This window comes from Cataglyphis hispanica, chromosome 12 (assembly GCF_021464435.1).
Source record: "Cataglyphis hispanica isolate Lineage 1 chromosome 12, ULB_Chis1_1.0, whole genome shotgun sequence".
NCBI lineage: Eukaryota > Metazoa > Arthropoda > Insecta > Hymenoptera > Formicidae > Cataglyphis > Cataglyphis hispanica.
The window spans coordinates 4,984,269-5,005,559 of NC_065965.1; the positions used below are offsets into that span (position 1 = coordinate 4,984,269).

Sequence of the window (21,291 nt, forward strand, 5' to 3'; positions counted from 1 at the left end):
TACTCTTATCACATTATTATCATACTTCTCACTTAAAAAAAAAAAAACTGCACAAAATTACTAATAAATTACAAACATAACTACGCTATTGATAAGAAATAAAATAAAGGAAGACATGATTTGAGATACATAAAATTTATTTGTATGAGGAAAATCGACGCAATAAAAATATATAAATATACACAATATATATGATCGAACACATTTAATATGCCTTCTTTTTTTTCTTTCTTTCTGTGAAAAGACATATTTAGGATAAACTAATTAATAATATAATAATATAATATAATGCTTTCACAAGAGCCTTTTTATAGTAATACCGATAGCAAAAATCTTAGAATCTTAAAACAGTCTTTTGACCACGTATTTTCTGCTTAAATTTTATAAATAATTTCTTATCGGTAATATGAATTATAAGACATATAAAAGAACATAAAAAAATTATGAGGTATATAATGAAGTACGTATTATATATATATATATATATATATATATATATATATATATATATATATAATATTAGTTATGATTAATAATCCAAAATATACAGTAATTCTTTGTCTCAGAACTATTATTGTTATCACACTTTTAGATTATTAAAAAAAGTTTAAAAATGAAATAAATGCAAAACAGAACATGTCTACTTATCTATTAAACAAAATAAAGAAAATTTAAATTTCTTTCCAAAATTTTGTTTCAAATCATTATAAAATCCGTATTGATGATTTAAGATTTTATTTACATATATATTATTAATTCGTTTTTTGAATCGGCTACTATAAAATTCATTTGTCCAAATTATCTCGTGCATATGCCCTCTCTCTCCCTTTCTCTCTCCCTCCCATTCACGCACACACATACTAACTCTTTTTATTAAAATTGTGACTCTTATTTTCTTTGCGAATAATATAAATTATCAAAGGTCAGGTAAAAAACTGTGTATTTATTTGCCGTCCTGTTTGATTATCAGAAAGAGATCCTCGCCCTTATGTTTGCGTCTAATATGCGTATAAATGTTGCGTGCGTGTTTACTCCTGAGGCCGCAATACGGGCATTGGAACTTTGGCTCACGATCGCACGCCGTACGCAAATGCGTGTCCAGGGTGCGCTTGTTCTTGTAGCCCTGCGAGCATTTGGGGCATACGTAATTCCTAGATTCCAATCTATTCATGTTGCGCCGCTTCTCGATGGGAAAGGACGGATCCATGAAGCAGCCCCTGGTCAGGTGACGTTTCAGATGGCCCGTTGTCGAATACGGACAATTGCAGAAACGGCAACGATACTCGCTGATATAATATTTGCTGTTGAACGGGGATGCTGCAACAGACAACAGCGAAGATTGAACGACAGCGTGTCATGTCGTGATATTCATTGAGATCTAACTACTGAATTCGCAGAAGGAAGATAGGCATAAAGGGCATAACGGAACACCCTCTCGTCCGCATGCTGCAAACAGCTGAAAGTCGATCACTTTTGTACTGATTAATATAATTATTATAATTAATATAATTGAGTGGATTTCAAACCCATCTTCAAACCTTGAGAGAAATTGTGCCGCGCATAACAATTAATTTTCTTTCATATTAGAACATTTGTAGAATTCTCCGATAGCCTTAAAATTTTGTAATAAGCTATATTCGAATAGTATAAAATAAATTAATTTAATAATATTAACCAAACATGTTGAAAAAAATTAAATCAATAATAAATCAAGTATTCCTCATTTTTTTCTCTTTTTCGAAGGAATTTTTAGAACGCTTAGTTATGTATAACAATATTAATTATTATTAATATAATGCTCATTAGTCTCAATTGCTAAAGATCTTTTAATAAAAATGCTTTATAAAGCAAAAAATATACTAATCAAATAATTAACAAGAATTCTAAATTTCATAAATCTATATAAATCTATATTATTAGAAAAGAAAAAATTCTCAATAGTTATTTTCAAGATAAAACAAGATCACCAAACTAAAGCTTTTCAATATTTTCAATATTTTCTTATCTAATTGGCCAACTTCGATACAACAACGCACGTGAAATCTTAAACTTAATTTTTACTCACAAAAGAATCCGTAGAAGGGTCGTTACAGAAGTTTCGCGCAAATATGTTGACTTTTAAATTACTGCCTCTAAATCGATATTTTATAAATGTGGTTTTAAATAGGTGTACCGTGTCGTCAAGTTATAACTATCACTTCCATTATACTAAATAATAAAAGTGTAATAATTATATGAGAAACGGACGTATCGCAGGCACTTTACGATTTCACGCAAATTTAATTGTGCGCTCATTTCTCCGCCTCGAGATCAATCACGTAAATTTTGAAACCCAAGTGCTTATGCTTGATGTGTGAATACATGTTGGAGCGTTGTTTCGTGCGACGACGGCAATACGGACACTGAAATCTAGGACTTTTGCCGCACTCGTACTTAAAATGCCGCCACAGAGCATTCTTCTGCTTATAACTCTTGCCACACGTCTTGCAGACGTGACCCTGCTGCGGAAACTGTTGATGCTGCTGTCGCTGTTGATGTTGCTGTTGGAGATGTTGTTGCTGTTCGGATAATGTCTTCTTCCAGTCGAGTGACTGACGAAAGGCCAGAGTCTCGTGTAGCGTCGTCGGGTACTCATTCCAGTATACTGCAAGCAGGTCCGAAACGAAACAAACGTGTAAATTTTGCAATCTGCGAGCAACACGGGACTCGCGATTTGCTTGCGCGAGTGTTCGAACATGCAAGATCTCTCCCTGTCTCTCTCTCTCTTTTTTCCTGATTTTTACGCGATCTTCTTTTAGTAAACGGATGTACTAACTACGATTACTATCTCAATTAAATCCCAGAATCTATAAAATTAAAGCGAGAAAAAGACAATGATTAAGATAATTAAATTAAATAACAGGTGATTTTTATCGCAACTTAAGTTAGGAAATTTGATCTTTTAAACTTTTCAGTTTAAAAATCTTCGTATGTTGCGTCGCACAAAATCTCTTCAGTGAAGAAACACTTTAAATTTTTTTTAGAATCTTTAAATTCTAAAAAAAATTGAAATTGATATTATAGTGATGTTTTGAAAAAAAATATTATTTGTGATTTTTATTATTTCGATATTATTAGCTCGAGACTAATGCGAATGCAATCTTCTTGCTTATGGGACGCTTTTATCTTCGGAAGACGAATTTCTTAATAAATTATATCGAAGAAAACCTGTGTATATAAACAAATAAATATATATATATATATATATATATATATATATATATATATTTAAATAAGCATATTTTAATTGCAATATTATTTATTTCGATAAATTAACACTGCAATCTGTGCAAATGATTATTTGCTTCAAATGAGAACAAACAATGATATCAAAAGCAATAAGTATAGCAGTATGAAATAGTTAGCGCAATGCATTGCGTATATTATATTATTAATTTATTAAAATATTGATATATATATAACGTAGATCACAATATAATCATCTTACGGTTCATACTGTTGGGTATTAATACATGTTTCATTCAATATATCAAAAATATATATCGAATAATCATTGAAACGCATATCAGAAAGGCTTATGTAACTTGATGTGATAGGCGAGAACGTCTGGCCTCGAATAAAATTTTTTACAATGCGGACAGGCGTACTTCAACTTATTCGGTCTACAGGTGTACATGATATGTCTGACTAGGTTTGCCTTTCTCGTGTACAGCTTACCGCATATCGTGCATTGATGTTCGCCATTTAAATGTACAGCATATGCCGCTTCTGTAACGAAATACAAAACAAAAACGTCAGTCCGCGCAAAGATCGATTCATCATGGATGTATCCTAAAAATTAAAACATGATCCGGAAAAGAAATGCACTGAAAAATAGTATCCTTTGATCTTTTCTTTAAATAAAAAAAATAAATAATAAATAAAAATAAAAAAATAAAAAAAGATATTAAAAACGTATTTTTCTCTTTCAAATAAAATTTTACGAAGCAACTTGGATTAAAAAAAGCAATTTTTTTTTATGGACTCGTGGTCAAAAAAGAATGAGTTCGCTATAAAATCTCTCTATGCAATTGAAAAAATTTTCATTGCAACAATAAAACTTGATTATCACGCTGTTAATTTTTATTATAATAAAAAATTAAGATGATTATTATATGTGTATTTATTTTTATTAATATTTACAATTTTATAAATATTAATTTATAAATTTTTTTTTTAATATTTACAATTTAAAATGTACTCTGATTTACGAGAATAAGTCAGTAAGAACTAGTTTAAAAACAAACAAAAAATTGCTATATTACTTTTGATCGTTACAATATTTTATAATCTGTAGATTTATATACATATGTAAGAAGATTAATAAAAATAAGAAAAAAAATTACTATAACACTATATATAAAAAGATAAAACAGTAGGAAAAAAAATTATATAATTAAACCAAAAGGGATACACAATTCCAGAAAAACGGATATGGAATAACTAAGTGAAGAACCTATTTAATGCTATTTTTTTATTGAAATTCCATAAAAATTTATAAAATCCGAAATAACAACATGTAAATTTAATGTTCACCAATAACAATAATATACCCATATCAATATGTTATAGAATAACAACACTCTATTCTCATATATTATATAAACTCATTAATATATTTACGCATGTTTTATAACTTCAAATATAGTATATGTCACAAGACATTTCATTTTTCTTTATATATAATCGATATATTTCAGCAAGTAAACAAAATCATAAAAAGAATCTTCCTTTCTGACAGAAGACTCACAAAACATTTCTCTCTGCGACATCAACTTAAAATACGTATATAACCCATTTTAAAATAATTATTTGGCATAAATAATTATTTATTCATTTAAATCTAGTACCTTAATTCCAAAAAACGACCAGAGAAATTGTACCATTTCAATACGCGTGCGCGCTATATTACAATTTTATATATTATTTTTTTTATAATATTACAATTTTATTTTTGCACTAAGTATAATATCTGATTGTGAGTAACAGAAATTTATAAACTTTCGCATAGTGAGCAGTCTTATTCGGATGCTAGATGCATTAAGATGAGCAATTTGTTGATAATAGAATAATTAGTGTAGAGCAGAAGATAATTTGTTGATATATGTAAAAAAAAAAAATTACAATGTTCAAGTGACAATCGTTTAAAAAAGCTCAAAGTTCCGCACGCTAGTAATGCCTGTCCTATTAATTTGTACTTTTCATACACTGAAATATTTTTAGTTTTTGGTTTAACAGTTTAATAGCAGTTTTCCTTCGAAGATGTAAAATAAATACATCCAATTTCGAAAGATTCAACAAGAGGAATAAACGTGACTTTCTATATTATCTGTATATAGTTTTATCACTCCTAAACATATACCAGTATATTAATTTATTTGTATGTACATGTCAATATTTTATTGTGTAATTTTTGTATAACTTATATAAAATAACTTAAACGTATATTGAACTAGAAAAATAGGAATATATTAGTCATTTGGTATTCATGGTCAAGCTATTTGGCAGTTTACCCCAACAGACGAGTAACTATGCATATAACAAATATACACGATAATAATTAATCAATCTCGTTTAATTTTGAATGCTATTCAAAAAAAAAAGAACGATAAAATTCTTTATCATTTGAAATTTAAAGCAATATTTACTCATATTTAAGCAATTTCTAAAATTAAATAAACAATATGCTGAAACATAATAATAAAAAATCATTAATTCAATAAAAACTTTGATAGTATAAAAATTTGTCTAATGATTAGATTTTTTATCCAAAATTTTAAGAGAAAATAACATAGAAATATATTTATTAGATTATAACGTCTAATAAACTTTTGCATATGACTGAAAAATTTTGCAATTTAAACAGAGATTTAAATAGAGATGTTTAAATCAAAGAACGTAACATGATCTCTAAATGAGAACAATTACACGATTTATAAATCCTCTACACTGCAAAAAATAATTCATATAGTTATCATACACAATAATTAATTTTACTGACAAATTCAAAATAAAAATTTCCTTTGGTACTCCTTTGGACAAACGACTCGAAGTAAAGAATACGATTAAAATACAAACTTTATATTAAACAATAAAAATAGATTCTAAAATTGTCGCATCTGCAACCTTGTCGAAAAAATTTCATTAAAAAAAAAAAAAGCATTGCCAAAATCAACTCAACTCTTATTAAAAAAAAATCTGTTCGGACAAATCCCGTTAAACAAAGTTTATATAGAAATAATCTAGAACAAAATTCATAAACTTTTTACATTTATAGAGAATAATTATATCGGCTTTTTATATACATCAGCATTACACATATGTATCTCTGTGATATTATAAAAATATAAAACTTCTCTCATTATCAGTGTACGTTGCATTTCTTCAAATCTTAGTCGTGATTTTTCGCAGTAATTTAAACTCGAAAGGATTCCTGATCCGTCGCCAGAAAAACGATCGACGAACGTGGTGTCTCTATACGAAGATGAGATGCAGCCACGGTTATTTGGCGACTGCGCCCCCGTGGATGTTGAGGATGTGCTGCTTGAGATGATCCGGTCGACAGAAGTACTTGCCGCAGAGGGTGCAGGTGAAGGTATACCGAGAGCCTAAACGGCCGCACTCGTATCTGGAGTGTCGTGTGAGAGATGACCGAGATCTGTATCCGCGTCCGCACATTACGCATCGATATCGCAGCTCGCCGCCGTCGCCAGTCGAGACGAGGTCCGTCGCGAGGCTGGCTGCAAGCATACAGGGAGGCCTGTTTTTACATCATACGGGTTCCTGTCGAAAGCGCACGAGACAAGTCCCATCCGCGAGATCTCTCTCGAGTATCTCCTCCTTACCAGCAAGCCGCAAAACACACACTTTGGTCGAAATACTGCAGCTTGGGCCCGCCTTTCTATCTATTTTATTTATTTATTTTTTTTTTTGTGATTGACGAAGAAAAAGCTCGAACTAAGCGTGTAGACGATACTGAATCAAGCTTACTCCAAAGAAAGACTGTGCAAAAAGCTGCGTAATAAAAATTAGTCCCGGTCGCATTTAATTCGAATATATAAAAGTATTTAAGTTAAATTATTGAGGAATTTAATATCGGAGAGTATATATGAAATTCTTGCATAGAATTCTATTTATGTAACAAAAATGTTTAAAGATATTTATTTATTACGATCCTAAGGTGGTTCAAAAATAATAGTGTAATACATCTGTATATTTATTGCACTACTAACTTCGTAAAAATAAGAGTAATTAAAAAAAATAAATAAAAACTCTTTCTAAGATAACATTAAATATAAAGACAATAAAGATTATAATTTATTAGCAATCTATTTACATTTTTATTATATTTAAGATATTTCGTTTAAAAGGATAAATAATAGCAGATCCTTGTGCACAGTCTTCGTTATTTTGCTATTGTTATTTACATGCTGCACCAAAATGAGTTTTTTTATTAATGCATCCATTTTTACACCCGTGATGTAATTATTCAACCTAATGTAAAGTTAAGCCTCCTTGTATAATTTCACCCAACACAAATCTACAAGTGAACATAATATGTACTCGGTCAAAGTTATGCGTCAATGATTCGAACGAGGATGAATTTCCCTTCGAGATGTGAGGCATGTCCAGGATATATCTCCTTTATTTCGCAACACTTATTTATGATGATGACAATCACGAAGCTCACGTTCGACTGTATAAGACTTTCAGCATGCAATACACATCAGACAACAGTTATCGCTGATCCTCCGCTTGTGCCTTTGTTAATCAAATATCGATAAAACGAATTATATATACAATGACAAATGAAACAAAAAAGATCTGTTATTTTATTGATGTAAAAAAATTGACCTATGAATTATGCACATATTATTAGAAAAATGTAAGTATATGAAACTTTGATTATAATCAAACTATATAATTTTTTTTCTCAAGGTTCCAAGATTCTCATTTCAGCCATAACTAAATTATGACGTCAAAGGCGAAAAATTATGTGTTTTATTCTTGCAAAATATAGCAAAATAAATTTTTCTTATATAGCCACACGTGAATTAATAAATATCTATAAATTTTGATCAATTATCTCATAAAATTCTTTTCAATAAAAATAAACAAATTACTATTAATTACTACTTATTAATTAATAGATTTACAGTTATTTATTAATTCATGAATCTAAAAAGAAAGTTTCCGGTATATTTTATTATTCCAAATTATCGAACACAAGTGCTCGCATTCAAAAAAACTTTTCTTATTTATTTCGATGTGTGTGTGTGTATTTCATGAAAGAATAAAACTCATTTCTCATCTTCATCATTGATTTCTTGATCATAATTCAGTATGATGAATGAGGGATCGAGTCTTAACATGTAGTAGCACTTTTAATTCATATATTAAGCAAGTAAAAAATGAAGATAGAAAATCAATATAAATAATTTATATAATAAGTTAATAATTAGTTAAAATATTAAGTGTGCGTGTATATATATATATATATATATATATATATATATATATATATATATATATATACATGCACATTCTATCAAAGATATTCATGATTTTATCACATCTATACGTGTAATGGAAAAAAAAGGCTCGTTGACGAGAGTAGCAAGAGATAGTGCCTTAATCGAGATGTTGAACAGCATCCAAGGTCGAGAAACGATGAATTCCATGGATCGAGAAACGATGAGGCCATCCCATCCCTCCATATTCGATTAAAGATAAAATTAAATACATAAGGAAAACAAGGTATTTTGATGCAACAAATCAAAATCTTTACTATAGAATTCTTATTCGTATTTAAGGCTACATGTATCTACGATTTCCAGAACTTGTACAGTAATCGGACGTCCTTCGCAGTGAGCGGCTGCTGTTGTTGTTGTTGCCTGTACGATCGGACTTGATTTTCCCATTGTTGTTGTCGCTGCTGCTGTTGCCATCGAAAATCAGCCTCCAATTTCTCTCTTTCCGAAAGACACTCGGCGATATGGCTCCGCAGGCCGCTTCGATACTTGTAGCTGCGACCGCAACTCGGACAGGAGAGTCTGCAGTGATCTGCTGTGGGTTGCCGATGCACCCCAGTAGACTGTGACCAATAGAGCGTGGCAGCTGCAAGCATCATCGGCCAACTATCACCCCGGAGATTCTTTATACGCGCGGATGATGCGTTAAAATTTAAAAAATTATTTCAACTAAAGCTTTTTATTTTATGTATGTACAGCCTATTTCTTTCATAATGTTTCCTCTCTCTCTCTCTCTCTCCTTCCCTCTCCATTTTCTATTTTTTCCGTATTGTAGATTAATTAGCATGAATTAGTAAAGATGTATCTAGCAGAAATCCTAAGTTTTATTGTATTTAGAAAGTTTCATGTATTTAGCCAGTTAATTTTTTCCTTAAAATAAGATATAATAAAAATAATAAAATTTCTTCAATGGATGCATGTAATAATTTCAGATTGTGAAATCTTAGGTATATTTTAATAGTTCATCATTGAGAAGATTTTATATATATAAATAGATTCTCTTTAAGGAAGGTATTACGTTCTCGAAATTATGCAATGCTTACTTTTCTTTATATATTATTTTCTGTAAATTTCAGACGATATAAAAATTCGAGAAAATTATACCATACCAAGTTAGAGTGAAATGTTATTTTAATACGCAACACAAAATATAGCACCTGAAAAGATGAGTGAAGGAATTGCACAATAAATAGTAAAATATATTCTGTTTAAAAATATCTCTTTATTTGTTCCTCTCTGCTCTGGTCCATCTGGTCGGATTCATATTTGTGGATGTCAAGTACGCTGGATGCAGTTCGACGCGATCGATACGAATACCAGACTCTCGAAAGAAAAGCGACGCCTCTCCTCATGTACACGCATCAGCCCATTTAGGTATTAATTTTTTGCTCAAAAAATTTTTTTACTATGCATATGATAATAAATTAATAAATACATTAAAAGTAACAAAATTAATTATTAAACAGGCCGAAGCGCAAACATTCGGAATGATCGGAAGCGCAAAAAAGAAGTATGACGACAATCTCCACAGTTTCCGATTTTAAATTCTCTGAATATGTTTATTATATCAACATATAAATTTTTTAAAATCTAAGACTTTCGACTTCTCGCATCAGCTACCCATTAATGAGGACGACAACAATGCGAGATATATCGATCACATTTCAAAATTATCTGTCAAATTAGAAATAGCAACTCGAGTGATTTATAAATAAATGAAAAAAAAAGAATTAAGCTTTTCTTAACGGTCTACCATAGATTTAATTACAAACATGTTTTTGTCAGATAAGTAATCTCGTCAAAAATTGTGCACGATCAGCAAATAAACGCATAATTATCCAAAAAAAATGTTTAGAGGAATGTATTATTCGAAGAGCAACTTTATAAACAAAACCCATGAAAAAATTTCAATCTTTGAATGTGCACTATTAAGAAGTGGACTATTAAGAATTAATATTTCCGAATAAACGAGAAAAGTAAAAAAAAAAAACACCATTGGAACACACATGCATGGTTGACTTTTCGCAGCAATTAGCCATTTATTGTAACAGTGATTAGCGATTAACGGTGTCATTCAACGAATTGATTTACAACAGTGATCGATGGCGTCGATTATGTTCGCGAGAAATAATTCTCTCACCGAAATAATTTCTTACAATTTTGAATTCCGCCTTTTTACACAACAGCATATACGCTATGCTAATTATACAAAACGCCATCGTCTTCATAACATCTTTGAACATAAAAATTTCTATTCAAGAAATTCGATTTTGCTACTCTTTTCTATTATTTTGACAAATATACGAAAAACTTCGATCATAACAAGTTATATATTCAACGTAATATATGACAAAATTAATTTTAATAAAAAAAAAATGCAATCAAAAATAAAATAAACTCAAATTCAATATAAAAAAAAATATTCAATAAAACTATTATAATTAAATATAACAATAATATTTTATATGTCGCAAAGCCAAGACAATAATTAAGATCAATTATATCAAGTTGATAAAATATCGCTCGATTAGATAATTTCTTCAAGTTGCGATATCGACTTGTATGACATTCCGAAAAATCAAATTGAACTCCAAGCAATTTACTAAAAATAAAAAAAAAGTGCAAAACCCCCTCATAAATTTTCATATAAATTCTATACTTGGAGATCAATGCAAAATTCGGATTTCTGTCGAGCGATCCAACGTTAACATCTGCGCCCATGGAAAGCAGATAGTAACGATGTTAATTGCCCGAAAAAAGCACAAATTATGGATATATTGGACTTGTAATATCTTGAATTAGTTATCTAATAGCAGAATGCAGGCAACGCAAATAAAACAAAAAAAAAAACGTTCGTTACTTGGCGTCGCGACGTACTCCCCTTTGTTTACGAACGAAGCTCGAAGCGCCGAGAGAGAAATGAGTGACACGAGAGGAGACGATTATGACGAATCGACATATTCTACTTTTGCTGATACCGCTGTTTCCTCCGCTGCTGCTGTTGCATTCTCGTAATGCCTTCATCCGAGGAAGAGTCGAATATTTTGATTAGTTTAAGCCTCCCTCCCCTAGACCTGGTGTAAGGGGCGCCAAAGGCGATGGCTCGGCTTCTTCTGATGCTGCCGTACGTTGTTCGCTCTGCTGAAACGTCGTCCACAGGTCCCGCAGACGAATTGCCTCTCCATCCCCTCATTCGTAGCACTGATGCCTGTCCAGGCAGTACTTGACCGAATAATGCCAATTGCAGCGTGAGCAATAATACCAGAGAATCGATCCTGAAACACCGTGTGAAAGCCCTCGCCACTATATACGCGACGAGCATACAAAAATAATGCCTCAGTTTTTACATCGTTGTGACAGGCGAGAGCGAATCAAGAATTAATCGCGATCTGTCCCTGTCTTGTCTATTTTGTCATCATTTGAAATCGCGAAGATTAGAGATTATATCGAGAGTGGACCGGTAAAATCGAAGTATATCTTTAAATTATTGTTGACATAATAAATAATAAATGTGAGATTTTTTTTAAATCGTTTCTTTTTAGCGATCAGGATAAATATATTAATTTTAACTCTACCAATATATAAATTTTTCCCTGAAGATTAATTAGTTGCAGTCGTCACTTGTGCAATGCATTGCATCGCTGGTAATAATCGCTGCGCAGCAATGATTAACAGAGTAACAATGATTGCGACAAATTCGTAGTTCAGTCGTGATTTACGTCATAATTATTACGTAGACGTCAAGTAATGTCAAGAATATTTCGCAAATAGAAGCGGCTTATATTTATGAAAGTTATAATTTCAATGTAAAGGCAGTCAAAAACAAAAACAAAAATATTATTAAACTGTATAATCTCACATTTGTAAATTTCTACTTAAAACAAACTTTGATTTTATGCGAGGGCTTGATAAAGAACTTTGATAGAACGAGGACAATGTTAAATCTAATCTTGTGTGTAATCAAATAGAATCGACGATTACGATTCCTATGAACGTATAAAACCTATTCTATCAATTATGATTTCTGTTTTATAATCACACAACAATAATGAATGTGAAAAACTTGAACATTATGCATTGATCTCACGAAAGACATAATTCTTGAATGTTTTGACAAGAACGATTTAACGAGGAATTACATCTCGTAAAAAAATCATTCCGTAATATCTAAGTAAAACAATGTAATTTTCTGTGAACATGCCTGTGAAAATTAAAGTGGACTTGAAATCTCTGCGAGTCCCGCAACGAGTTTACAATCCATTTAAAATTCACAACTTATATAGGAAAATTATTCAAATTTTCAACAAAAATAAACTTAAAAAGTTATTTTCTTCGAAAATTTAAATCACATTTTCCTTAAGTCATTTCACAAAAAAAATTACATTCGCTCGCGTATCCAATATAAATTTCCTTAACTATTTTCCTATTCAAATTGTTATCAAAGCTGGTAATTATACAAATAGAATAATTCAAACAAAAATTTTGCAATTAAAATTATACTGACAATGATCATTCAGTATCCGCGAAGAGCGGCACAATTAGTACACAAATTTTATAACTTGCGTCGCTGTTCGCAAAATAGCCGAATGCTTTCACAAAAAAATCAATATATACCGTGAAAGGCAAAATAGAGATTGAAGCAGCTTTAACAAAAATCTGAAAATCAAATTCGTTAAATCAATCGTTATCGACAAACAAAATTTTGCGAAGATCGAAAAACAACGTATTACAATGCATATTATTCAATGAATTATTTACCGATTCTGTGAAACGTGGCGATTAGACTTCCTATAACGCATTGACGAACTTCATCAAAATTCTCCCCACCAATCGCGAGCGATGCAAGGACAGTCGAGAGATCGTTCGCAATCTGGCGCCTAAGAATCCGATCGATCCAGGAATGAAACTTGCAACGATCTCGATAATTAATTTTGCCTGCACAAAGAGCTAAGAAAAGATTCTTCCCCTTTAAAAAAAGAACATGTTCCCGTTGATCTCATTACTCGAACTCGACTATGCACCATCCACACATTCAGAGATTCATACAAGATACTATTCCGAACTGCCTTGAAAAACACGCATACAGAGACAAAGGAATCCAGTCTTTTAATGCAGCATTCTTGAAAAGCTGAAAATGTCGAAGTAAATGGAAAAGGAATGAGAAGGAAAAGGAAGAGGAAAATATCGGATGTAATCGATTTTGTCTTTGTTCGACGATCATTGCACAACTTTCTCGTAAAAGTAACGCAATCTTCGCGAATCTAATATGAATCGAATTAATTCTTCAATGAAATGCAATAAGAATTGTGAAAACAACTTATTCAAAATTTACTAATTGCCAAGCGCACTGTTGCAAACTTTATCGCTTGTCAGTATGTAGACAAATTACGTCATGAAAAATTGTTTCAGATATTTTATCTTGAATGTATATATAAAAGAAACTGTAATTAAAAGTAATTTTGAAATGTGATATATATATATATATATATATATATATATATACACACATACCACATACATATGAAAAATCGGATAAACGTGCCAAGAGAGTACATTTTATGTATGACATAATAAAAATAGATATAGGCAGAAACAATAGAAAATTTCATCTATCTCAAGAATTCAGAACATATCGAATTTTAAATAATCAATTTTAAACACATAATATATTAATATCAGAATATTATTTGCAAAAACTAAGCTTCTCGATAATCATCAAAAGGCTTAGTCATTTGAATTTAAAACATAATAAAAAATTATATAATGAATATTATGTACCCATTATTTCCGCCAAAAATATTTTATATATAGAAAAAGTAATGGAAGGGCATCTTGCGTGCCGATACAACACGCAAGACTAAATACTTACATATTATACTTAATTTACCTTTTACCGTACATCACCAGATGAAACTCACTATGAAAGCAGCATCACATTCTTGAGAATCTAGTTAGCAAAACTCTCAAAAAAACAAAATGCATTTTTGAAAGCAGCTTATACCAAAACCATCTTCTAAGTATCTCCAGTAGACTTGATCATCCAATGCCTGAAAAATTGTTCATGTTCCACTATTTAATAGCGCGAAAACTATACCTTCTGTTGTACATCTTCATAAAATGAAGACAATAAAATATCGCGAAAGTAAATACGGAAAATACTGACTTATAAAAATTCTCTGAAAAATAAAAGTATAAATATAAATTATATATACATGTTTATTTATTTATTTTTTTTTTTTTTAATTAAAAGAAATCATTATGGGAATAAATTAAACATTCAAGAAATATTTCATCAGACATATATCATAACTCATTCACTCAAACACATACAAAAAGATCATTTTCATCAAACGTAATGTCATTCAAATTTCTCACGCATACAGAAAACAGACTCTCACAAAAATATTATGAGAACATATCTTGATTTCTGCGCATACCTAGTTTGAAAAGATTATACGAAGAAAAAAATATACGTCAAAATCTTATCAAACTTTCAGAACTGCGAGAAATCAATATAATTCGATAAATATATACCACATATCAAGATAAGAAAAATTTTTTGTCGATCTAAAAGCAGAAAATTATATTATAAATCAATATATAAAAAATATAGAAAATAAATGCAATTATATGGCAATTTATAATATGTCTTACGAACTATGTGGGATTATCAGTAATAACCTTATGCAAAACTTACACATTAAACCTAATACTATACCAATACTATACCATCCAGTTGATACATTACCAATCTGACGAACAAAGTGTCTTGACGTCTTCTCTCGTTCAAAAGCTCAAAATGCGAGACCTTTGAACTCGGAACATCCGTTTTCATCCAAAGTTTTTGTAGATAAAAAATACACATCGCGAATATAAACTCGGCAGAGCCGAACGAAAAAAGATATCGCGCTTGAAATAAAAAAAAAAGAAAAAAAAACAGAAATAAAAGTACATATATAAATAATATAATTGCAAGATGCAAGCTTATCGAGACCCAAAAACCCTAAATTAAGGATATTTGGAAACTCACTTCGACTGAATTTGATTTCTCATATTCATTTCTGAATTTTAAGAAATCATTCAGAGAAACCATCGGCATAGCAGCCTTAATTATCTCTTGGATCTCCCGGACATCTGCTTCTCTCTTCGACCTTCTTTCTTCTTTTGTTAAAAATAGATGACAGTAATGTTCAACGGAAAATCGAAAAATGTAACAATGCACAAAAATTGTCAAGCCAAGATGATTAGCAAGTCTTAAAGAGCAGAAAAGGCTGCATTTTTTTGACGCTATCAACTTGAACATTGCAAATAATAGTGCATAATCACGATCTCTAATTTTTCGTGAACAAACAATAAAATTTTAGACACTCCCGCAGCGCAGTTTCTTCGGATTTCAGAAAATTTACTATTAATAATTCTTGAATAACGAAGTCTGAAAAACATTTTTCAGTCGATATTCAAAACAATAATAAAAATTTTTGATATCTCGAAGAAACGCAGCTCACGACATTGGCTGAAAAAAAAATTAAGTTATAATACGATGTTGCATCTTCATAACATTTTTAATTTTTTTTTTTTTTTTGCAGAGAATAAGAAAAACTTTCTTTTATCGCTACAACAAAAAAAAAAACCAATTTAAAATTGATATGAAGTACGCACCAAAAATTACACAATAAATTTATGTTGCATGTATATTCATTCATATTCGCAAAACATTCAGTCCTCTACTCATACATTCACATCTCATTCTTATCCAAATATATAATTCATTAAAAAAATCACAAATGAAAAATGATTTTCTGTGCTCGCAAGAAATGATTCTAACCATCTTACCAATGATTAGATTCATTGACTCGCACGCGCGATTATTTTCATTTGCGAAAACTAATCAACATGTTACTGTCATTATGTAAATATGGAATATGAATTATGTATACGCGCGTTTAACAAACACGTAAACAGTTTAAAGCGCACATATGCATAAATAACTCGCATGGAAATGAGATTATATTACGATCAGGTTATCCGTATCTTTATAATACCTCTTCGTCACATATTACCTTTTTACCTTCATCATTGTCCTTTTTTACCTCATTTAAAGCGTCCTGTTACCGATATTTTACCAGTGCTGCTGCGATCTTCGATCTTCTCTCTTGCGCGTAGAAAAAGCGAAACGTGCGTACGCGAGCCTCGTTTTACGCGAAAAAAAAAAAATCGCGTAAACGAAAATTAGCCCTGTGTCGCAAAATCACGAAAGCAAAGAATACGCCCATTGTAAAAGGCTGGCCAAGTATTCAATGCATCGAACAACAAAAATGCGCGCATGAATATCCAAATTGCTTGAATCGTCAGTCACGCGTTTCTGACATTCAATTGCATTTTAATCTTTCAAGAATCCATTGACTTTATTCAAAAAGTCATCTTTTAGCTCGAACGATATATTTCCATTCGAACGAAAATAGCGTGCAAGAATGACCTGCAAATAAAATCATCGCAATTCCAGAAGATTAAACGCGAAAGAAAACGCGATTAACGAAACGCCTTCGCAGCAAAACATCGCTGACGAAAACGCGATGATATTCCTCGTGAATCAAACGCGCAAAAGGCACGCTTGCAAGTTTCTTCTCTCTTCTGATATTACTGGATTCTTCTTTCAGGGATCCGGAGAAGCTCTATGCGTCGCTCCAATCGAGAAATCGCTCGATCGTAGCCGCTCGACGGAGCTTCTCCTTCGCGTTTTCATCTTCGTCCCTGATCTCGAACTCTTCCTTATCATGGTAGCCTAGACACTTTGGGGCGGGTAAGAAAAAACACAAAGAAAGGGAGCAGATGTAGAGCAAAATTATGACATGGCATGGTACAACAATAACAACGAGAATCGAATAACGAGAAAGTACAATACCATGAACAATAAAATGACAATGATGTAAATGTAAATGTTTATACGTAATCGTTATATATATATATATATTAGGTTGGGGAAAAAGAAATCCATTATTTTTGCGTGCCATCTACCGAAAAAATAATGGATTTCTTTTTCCCCAACCTAATATATATATATACATATATAATAACGATATATCAAGTAGAAAAACAGTATTATATAGTGTTAAATATATTATATATATATACGAAGTACGTGTATTTATATATTATATGAAATCCCTTCCTTTTTCGGACTCTCATCTGTATACATGCATGCTTAACGCACATATGTATGCACATATGAGAGAATAATAGATATATATGTAATCGGGTTAATTAAATATAATTTATGTTTTATGCGTTACAAACAAAGAAGCATTATGTACACTGTTAGTAAAAAAAATAAATAAATATATTGTGTGCAAGCGCGTGCTCGTGCGGGCGGATCCCTCTCTAAGGACATGTATATTCACCAGGTATGTATATATAAAATATCAAACCTTAAATACCACCACCATGCATCTATCGTCGTGTCTATAAAAGAACGCATCGCGCTTGCACACTTTCGCAAAGTTAAGGTGTATAGTTGAACTACCGAAGGAAGCGTGGCATGCAAGACGAGAATTACGCCAAAAAAATATATATATATATATATATATATATATATATATATATATATATGGCACAAATGGGTTAAAAACTATCGAATACGTTTACACGGAATGGACAAAGAAAAATTATAAATATATACATATATATATGTATATATATATAAATTGTTCACACATCGTTATATCATTTGCATGTACTCTTGTCGCGCGCGCTCGCGCGATCAAGATTTTATGATGTAGAACGTGCCTTTTTTGTTTGGTTTTTTTATCCGATCCGTCTTAAAGAGTCGCAACCCATTGTAAATATACATATGTGTAATTGGACGCGACGCGATACATGGATGACAATTAAATGCCGATTGAATCTCCGCCGCGCCGATTCCATGACTTACGATCAGCCGTTAGAGAAGTTGCGTAAAGAAGCGCGTGTTTCAGAGAGAGAAAGAAATGAAAAAAACAGGTGTTCATGACAGGGAAAGAAGAGAGTCACGAGGATAATGGAGTTCCTCCCCGCTTCTTCGTCGTGCATAGTAGTAGGAGAGGAAGAAGCAAGAGGACGTGAAACATCCCTCAGAATGATATTATAGAGCAAAGCGAATTCTTTTGAGAATTCGCGCACGGCTGACTGTACGTCGACGCAATCGGTGTTTCAATCCGCGATCGATAAAGATACAGTATCGAGTGTCTCGCGACACGTGACACTCCCGAGAGAAATTCCTCCTCCCGATTCGGCTTTTCGCGTGCGTGTCCTCGTCACACATATAATATATCCTTTTCCTCGCACCAACAAAAAAAACACGTCACGGCTACAACTGGCTGGTTTTTGTTCTCTTTCATTATATCTTTGGGATTTGAGGGTGACTCTCGTCCCGGATAGGTAGAGGTAAACGCGAACGTTTCACTGTTGCCAGAAGAAAACGGCCGAAAGTCGAAGTTAGCGATATCCACAAAAGGAACAATGTCAAGAGACACACGTTCGGCAACGTTTCTTCGGACAGGCGTGTGTGTGTGTGCTTGTGCGCGTGCGGCGCGTTTACCTTTACCGTATCTTGTTGCCGGGAACGCTCTTTTCGTGTTTTCCACGACAGAAATTCACGAGAGAGAGAATAAAAAAAAATGCTACGCGCTGCGAACAACGTGGCGCAACTCCGGTCCTAAAATCGCGTCTCGTGTCGACCGAACCGAGACTCGAAGAGACTTAAACGTATGTGAAATATACGGAATATGGTAATCAAAAGGTGTACGAGAGAGCTTTTGCAATTTGAAACTCCAAAACAAAATGGAAGAAAACGCGTGTTGTTTTCTCGGGACAAATGGAGCCTAAAGACGAGATAATCGCGCGAAAGAAGCGTATTTTTAGTATTTATATTGGCCCCTCTTCCTTTATCCTTCAAAAACGATTCGACTCGAAAACTAGATTCAAGGCAACAAGTCTCTGACGGTGAAAAAAAACGACCTTCGCTATCAATGCGAGCATCTGTCCGATATTTCTTTCTTCCAAGTGACGCGCGCGATACGTGACACCCATGTTTGTGTGTAAGAAGAAAAATAGAAGGTAAAATATTTATTCTCGTCTGCTGTGATGAGCTGGCAAAAGAAAGCTCTCGCGATTGTAACAGACACCTGGCGCAAAAAAATATCGCGAAAGAAAATTACTGTCGAGTATTAAACGTCACCCGCGCCGACCGCGTGGTCTGACGATAAAAATTCGAGCTCTAGATTTAGCAACGCTAGCATTGACAGAGAGATCGCTCCTCTCTCTCCGAAATTACCTTGCCTCCCACGTTGGACCACCTCGTTAGGGCAATCATGTAACCCTAGAAGACGATTAAAAAAAAAGAAAAAAAATATTTCGCGTGATCGCTCGCTCTTGCCTAAGCTAATATCTCGACATTAAAATTGATTTTAACACGATAAAAATTAATTCCTATTTTTTTGCATTATTCCCCCCTCTCTCTCAATGTGTCCCATCTTTATGGTTTTTTCATCGCGCCTTAAAATGAGATTATTTTAACGAAAACTGTGAAATCAAATCATCTCGTCAATCACGTCCATTACAGCAACATAGCTATGAGAGATGAATCATCATGTCTGAGTTTAATATCATCTTTCGATGTTACGAAGAGGCCGCTTGTTGCAGATAGTGCGAGAGATATTATTTTTGAACCACCGGTATTATATGTGACGCTTCTCGAGTCGCAAAGAACGCGGGGACATACGATGCGCATGATTTCCGCTTAGCCATCTGGGATGCCGGCATCCGGCCTGCATCATCTGCCGCCTAATGCGCAGCTGTCGTAGATTGGCAGATGCAAGCAACGCGACGAGTCCGCAGCTGGCTCTTAGTCTCGACACACGTTGCCAAACTAAGACGGTTGGCAAAAATCCATTTCGTTGTTTCTTTTAGGACAAACTTCTTTCACACAAAGGAAAATTATGCGGAAAAGATCTTCAAATTTTTCTTTATAAATTACTGATTTTTTATAATTAAAATGAAAAGATACTATGAGCATTTGATTTTTCCATCCGAATATAATTTAACTCAAAATAATTTTGATGAATTCTTATTTTTCATCAGATTGGTTCATTTATCAAAATATCACTTGATACTTTGACTTAAAATTACAGCTATTATAATTTGTAATCTGTCTTATTAATTATTATAATTTTGTATTTGTAATATGATTATAGAAAGTTCTATATCTCGTGAAGAAACGCGTATCGAGATCATTCTTTAATACTATTGTAATTTTATTATTATGTAATATAAACTATCGCCTTAATACGGTTCATCGCTTCTATACGCGAAGATCGCGACAAATCTAGGTCAATATAAATCACAATTTGTGATAATAATAAAAAGTGAATCTATGCTAATTTTCATATGATTTTTATTTTTCGATGGTTTTCGGCATCAAGCATATATTGATGTAAGTAACTAAGGAGAAACGTGTATACATTCTCTACAAAGGCAATACCGTTTCTCTTACTTGCTTCCTCATCTCTCTTTCATCATTCCTTTTCTAGAAATCGCTGCGCATCTGCGCATTTTTATCACGTATATTTTATGTTCTATATCGCCTCAAAGCCAACAAAAACGGAAACAAATAACTGAAACATTGAAAAGAATATTAGAAAATGAAATATTGATCTTCATCATGACAAAGTAAGCAAAAGTATCCTTC

At 32.2% G+C, this 21,291-nt stretch overlaps 1 protein-coding gene across 50 annotated transcripts in view; it reads right to left on the bottom strand.

Moving 5' to 3' along the window:
* The window catches only part of LOC126853662 (longitudinals lacking protein-like), a 177,124-nt gene that overhangs the window by 144,046 nt on the left and 11,787 nt on the right, over positions 1-21,291 (bottom strand). Inside the window, exon 7 of one of the 50 annotated variants that reach the window (XM_050599590.1) lies at positions 774-1,317. The exons of 48 other annotated variants lie outside the window; for them this stretch is intronic. In XM_050599590.1, the coding sequence (XP_050455547.1) occupies positions 944-1,317 (374 nt within the window). In that variant the 3' untranslated portion in view covers positions 774-943. Of the gene's footprint in view, positions 1-773; positions 1,318-8,792; positions 9,157-21,291 lie in introns of those variants that run through there. One more of the 50 variants, XM_050599617.1, reaches the window with a different exon arrangement.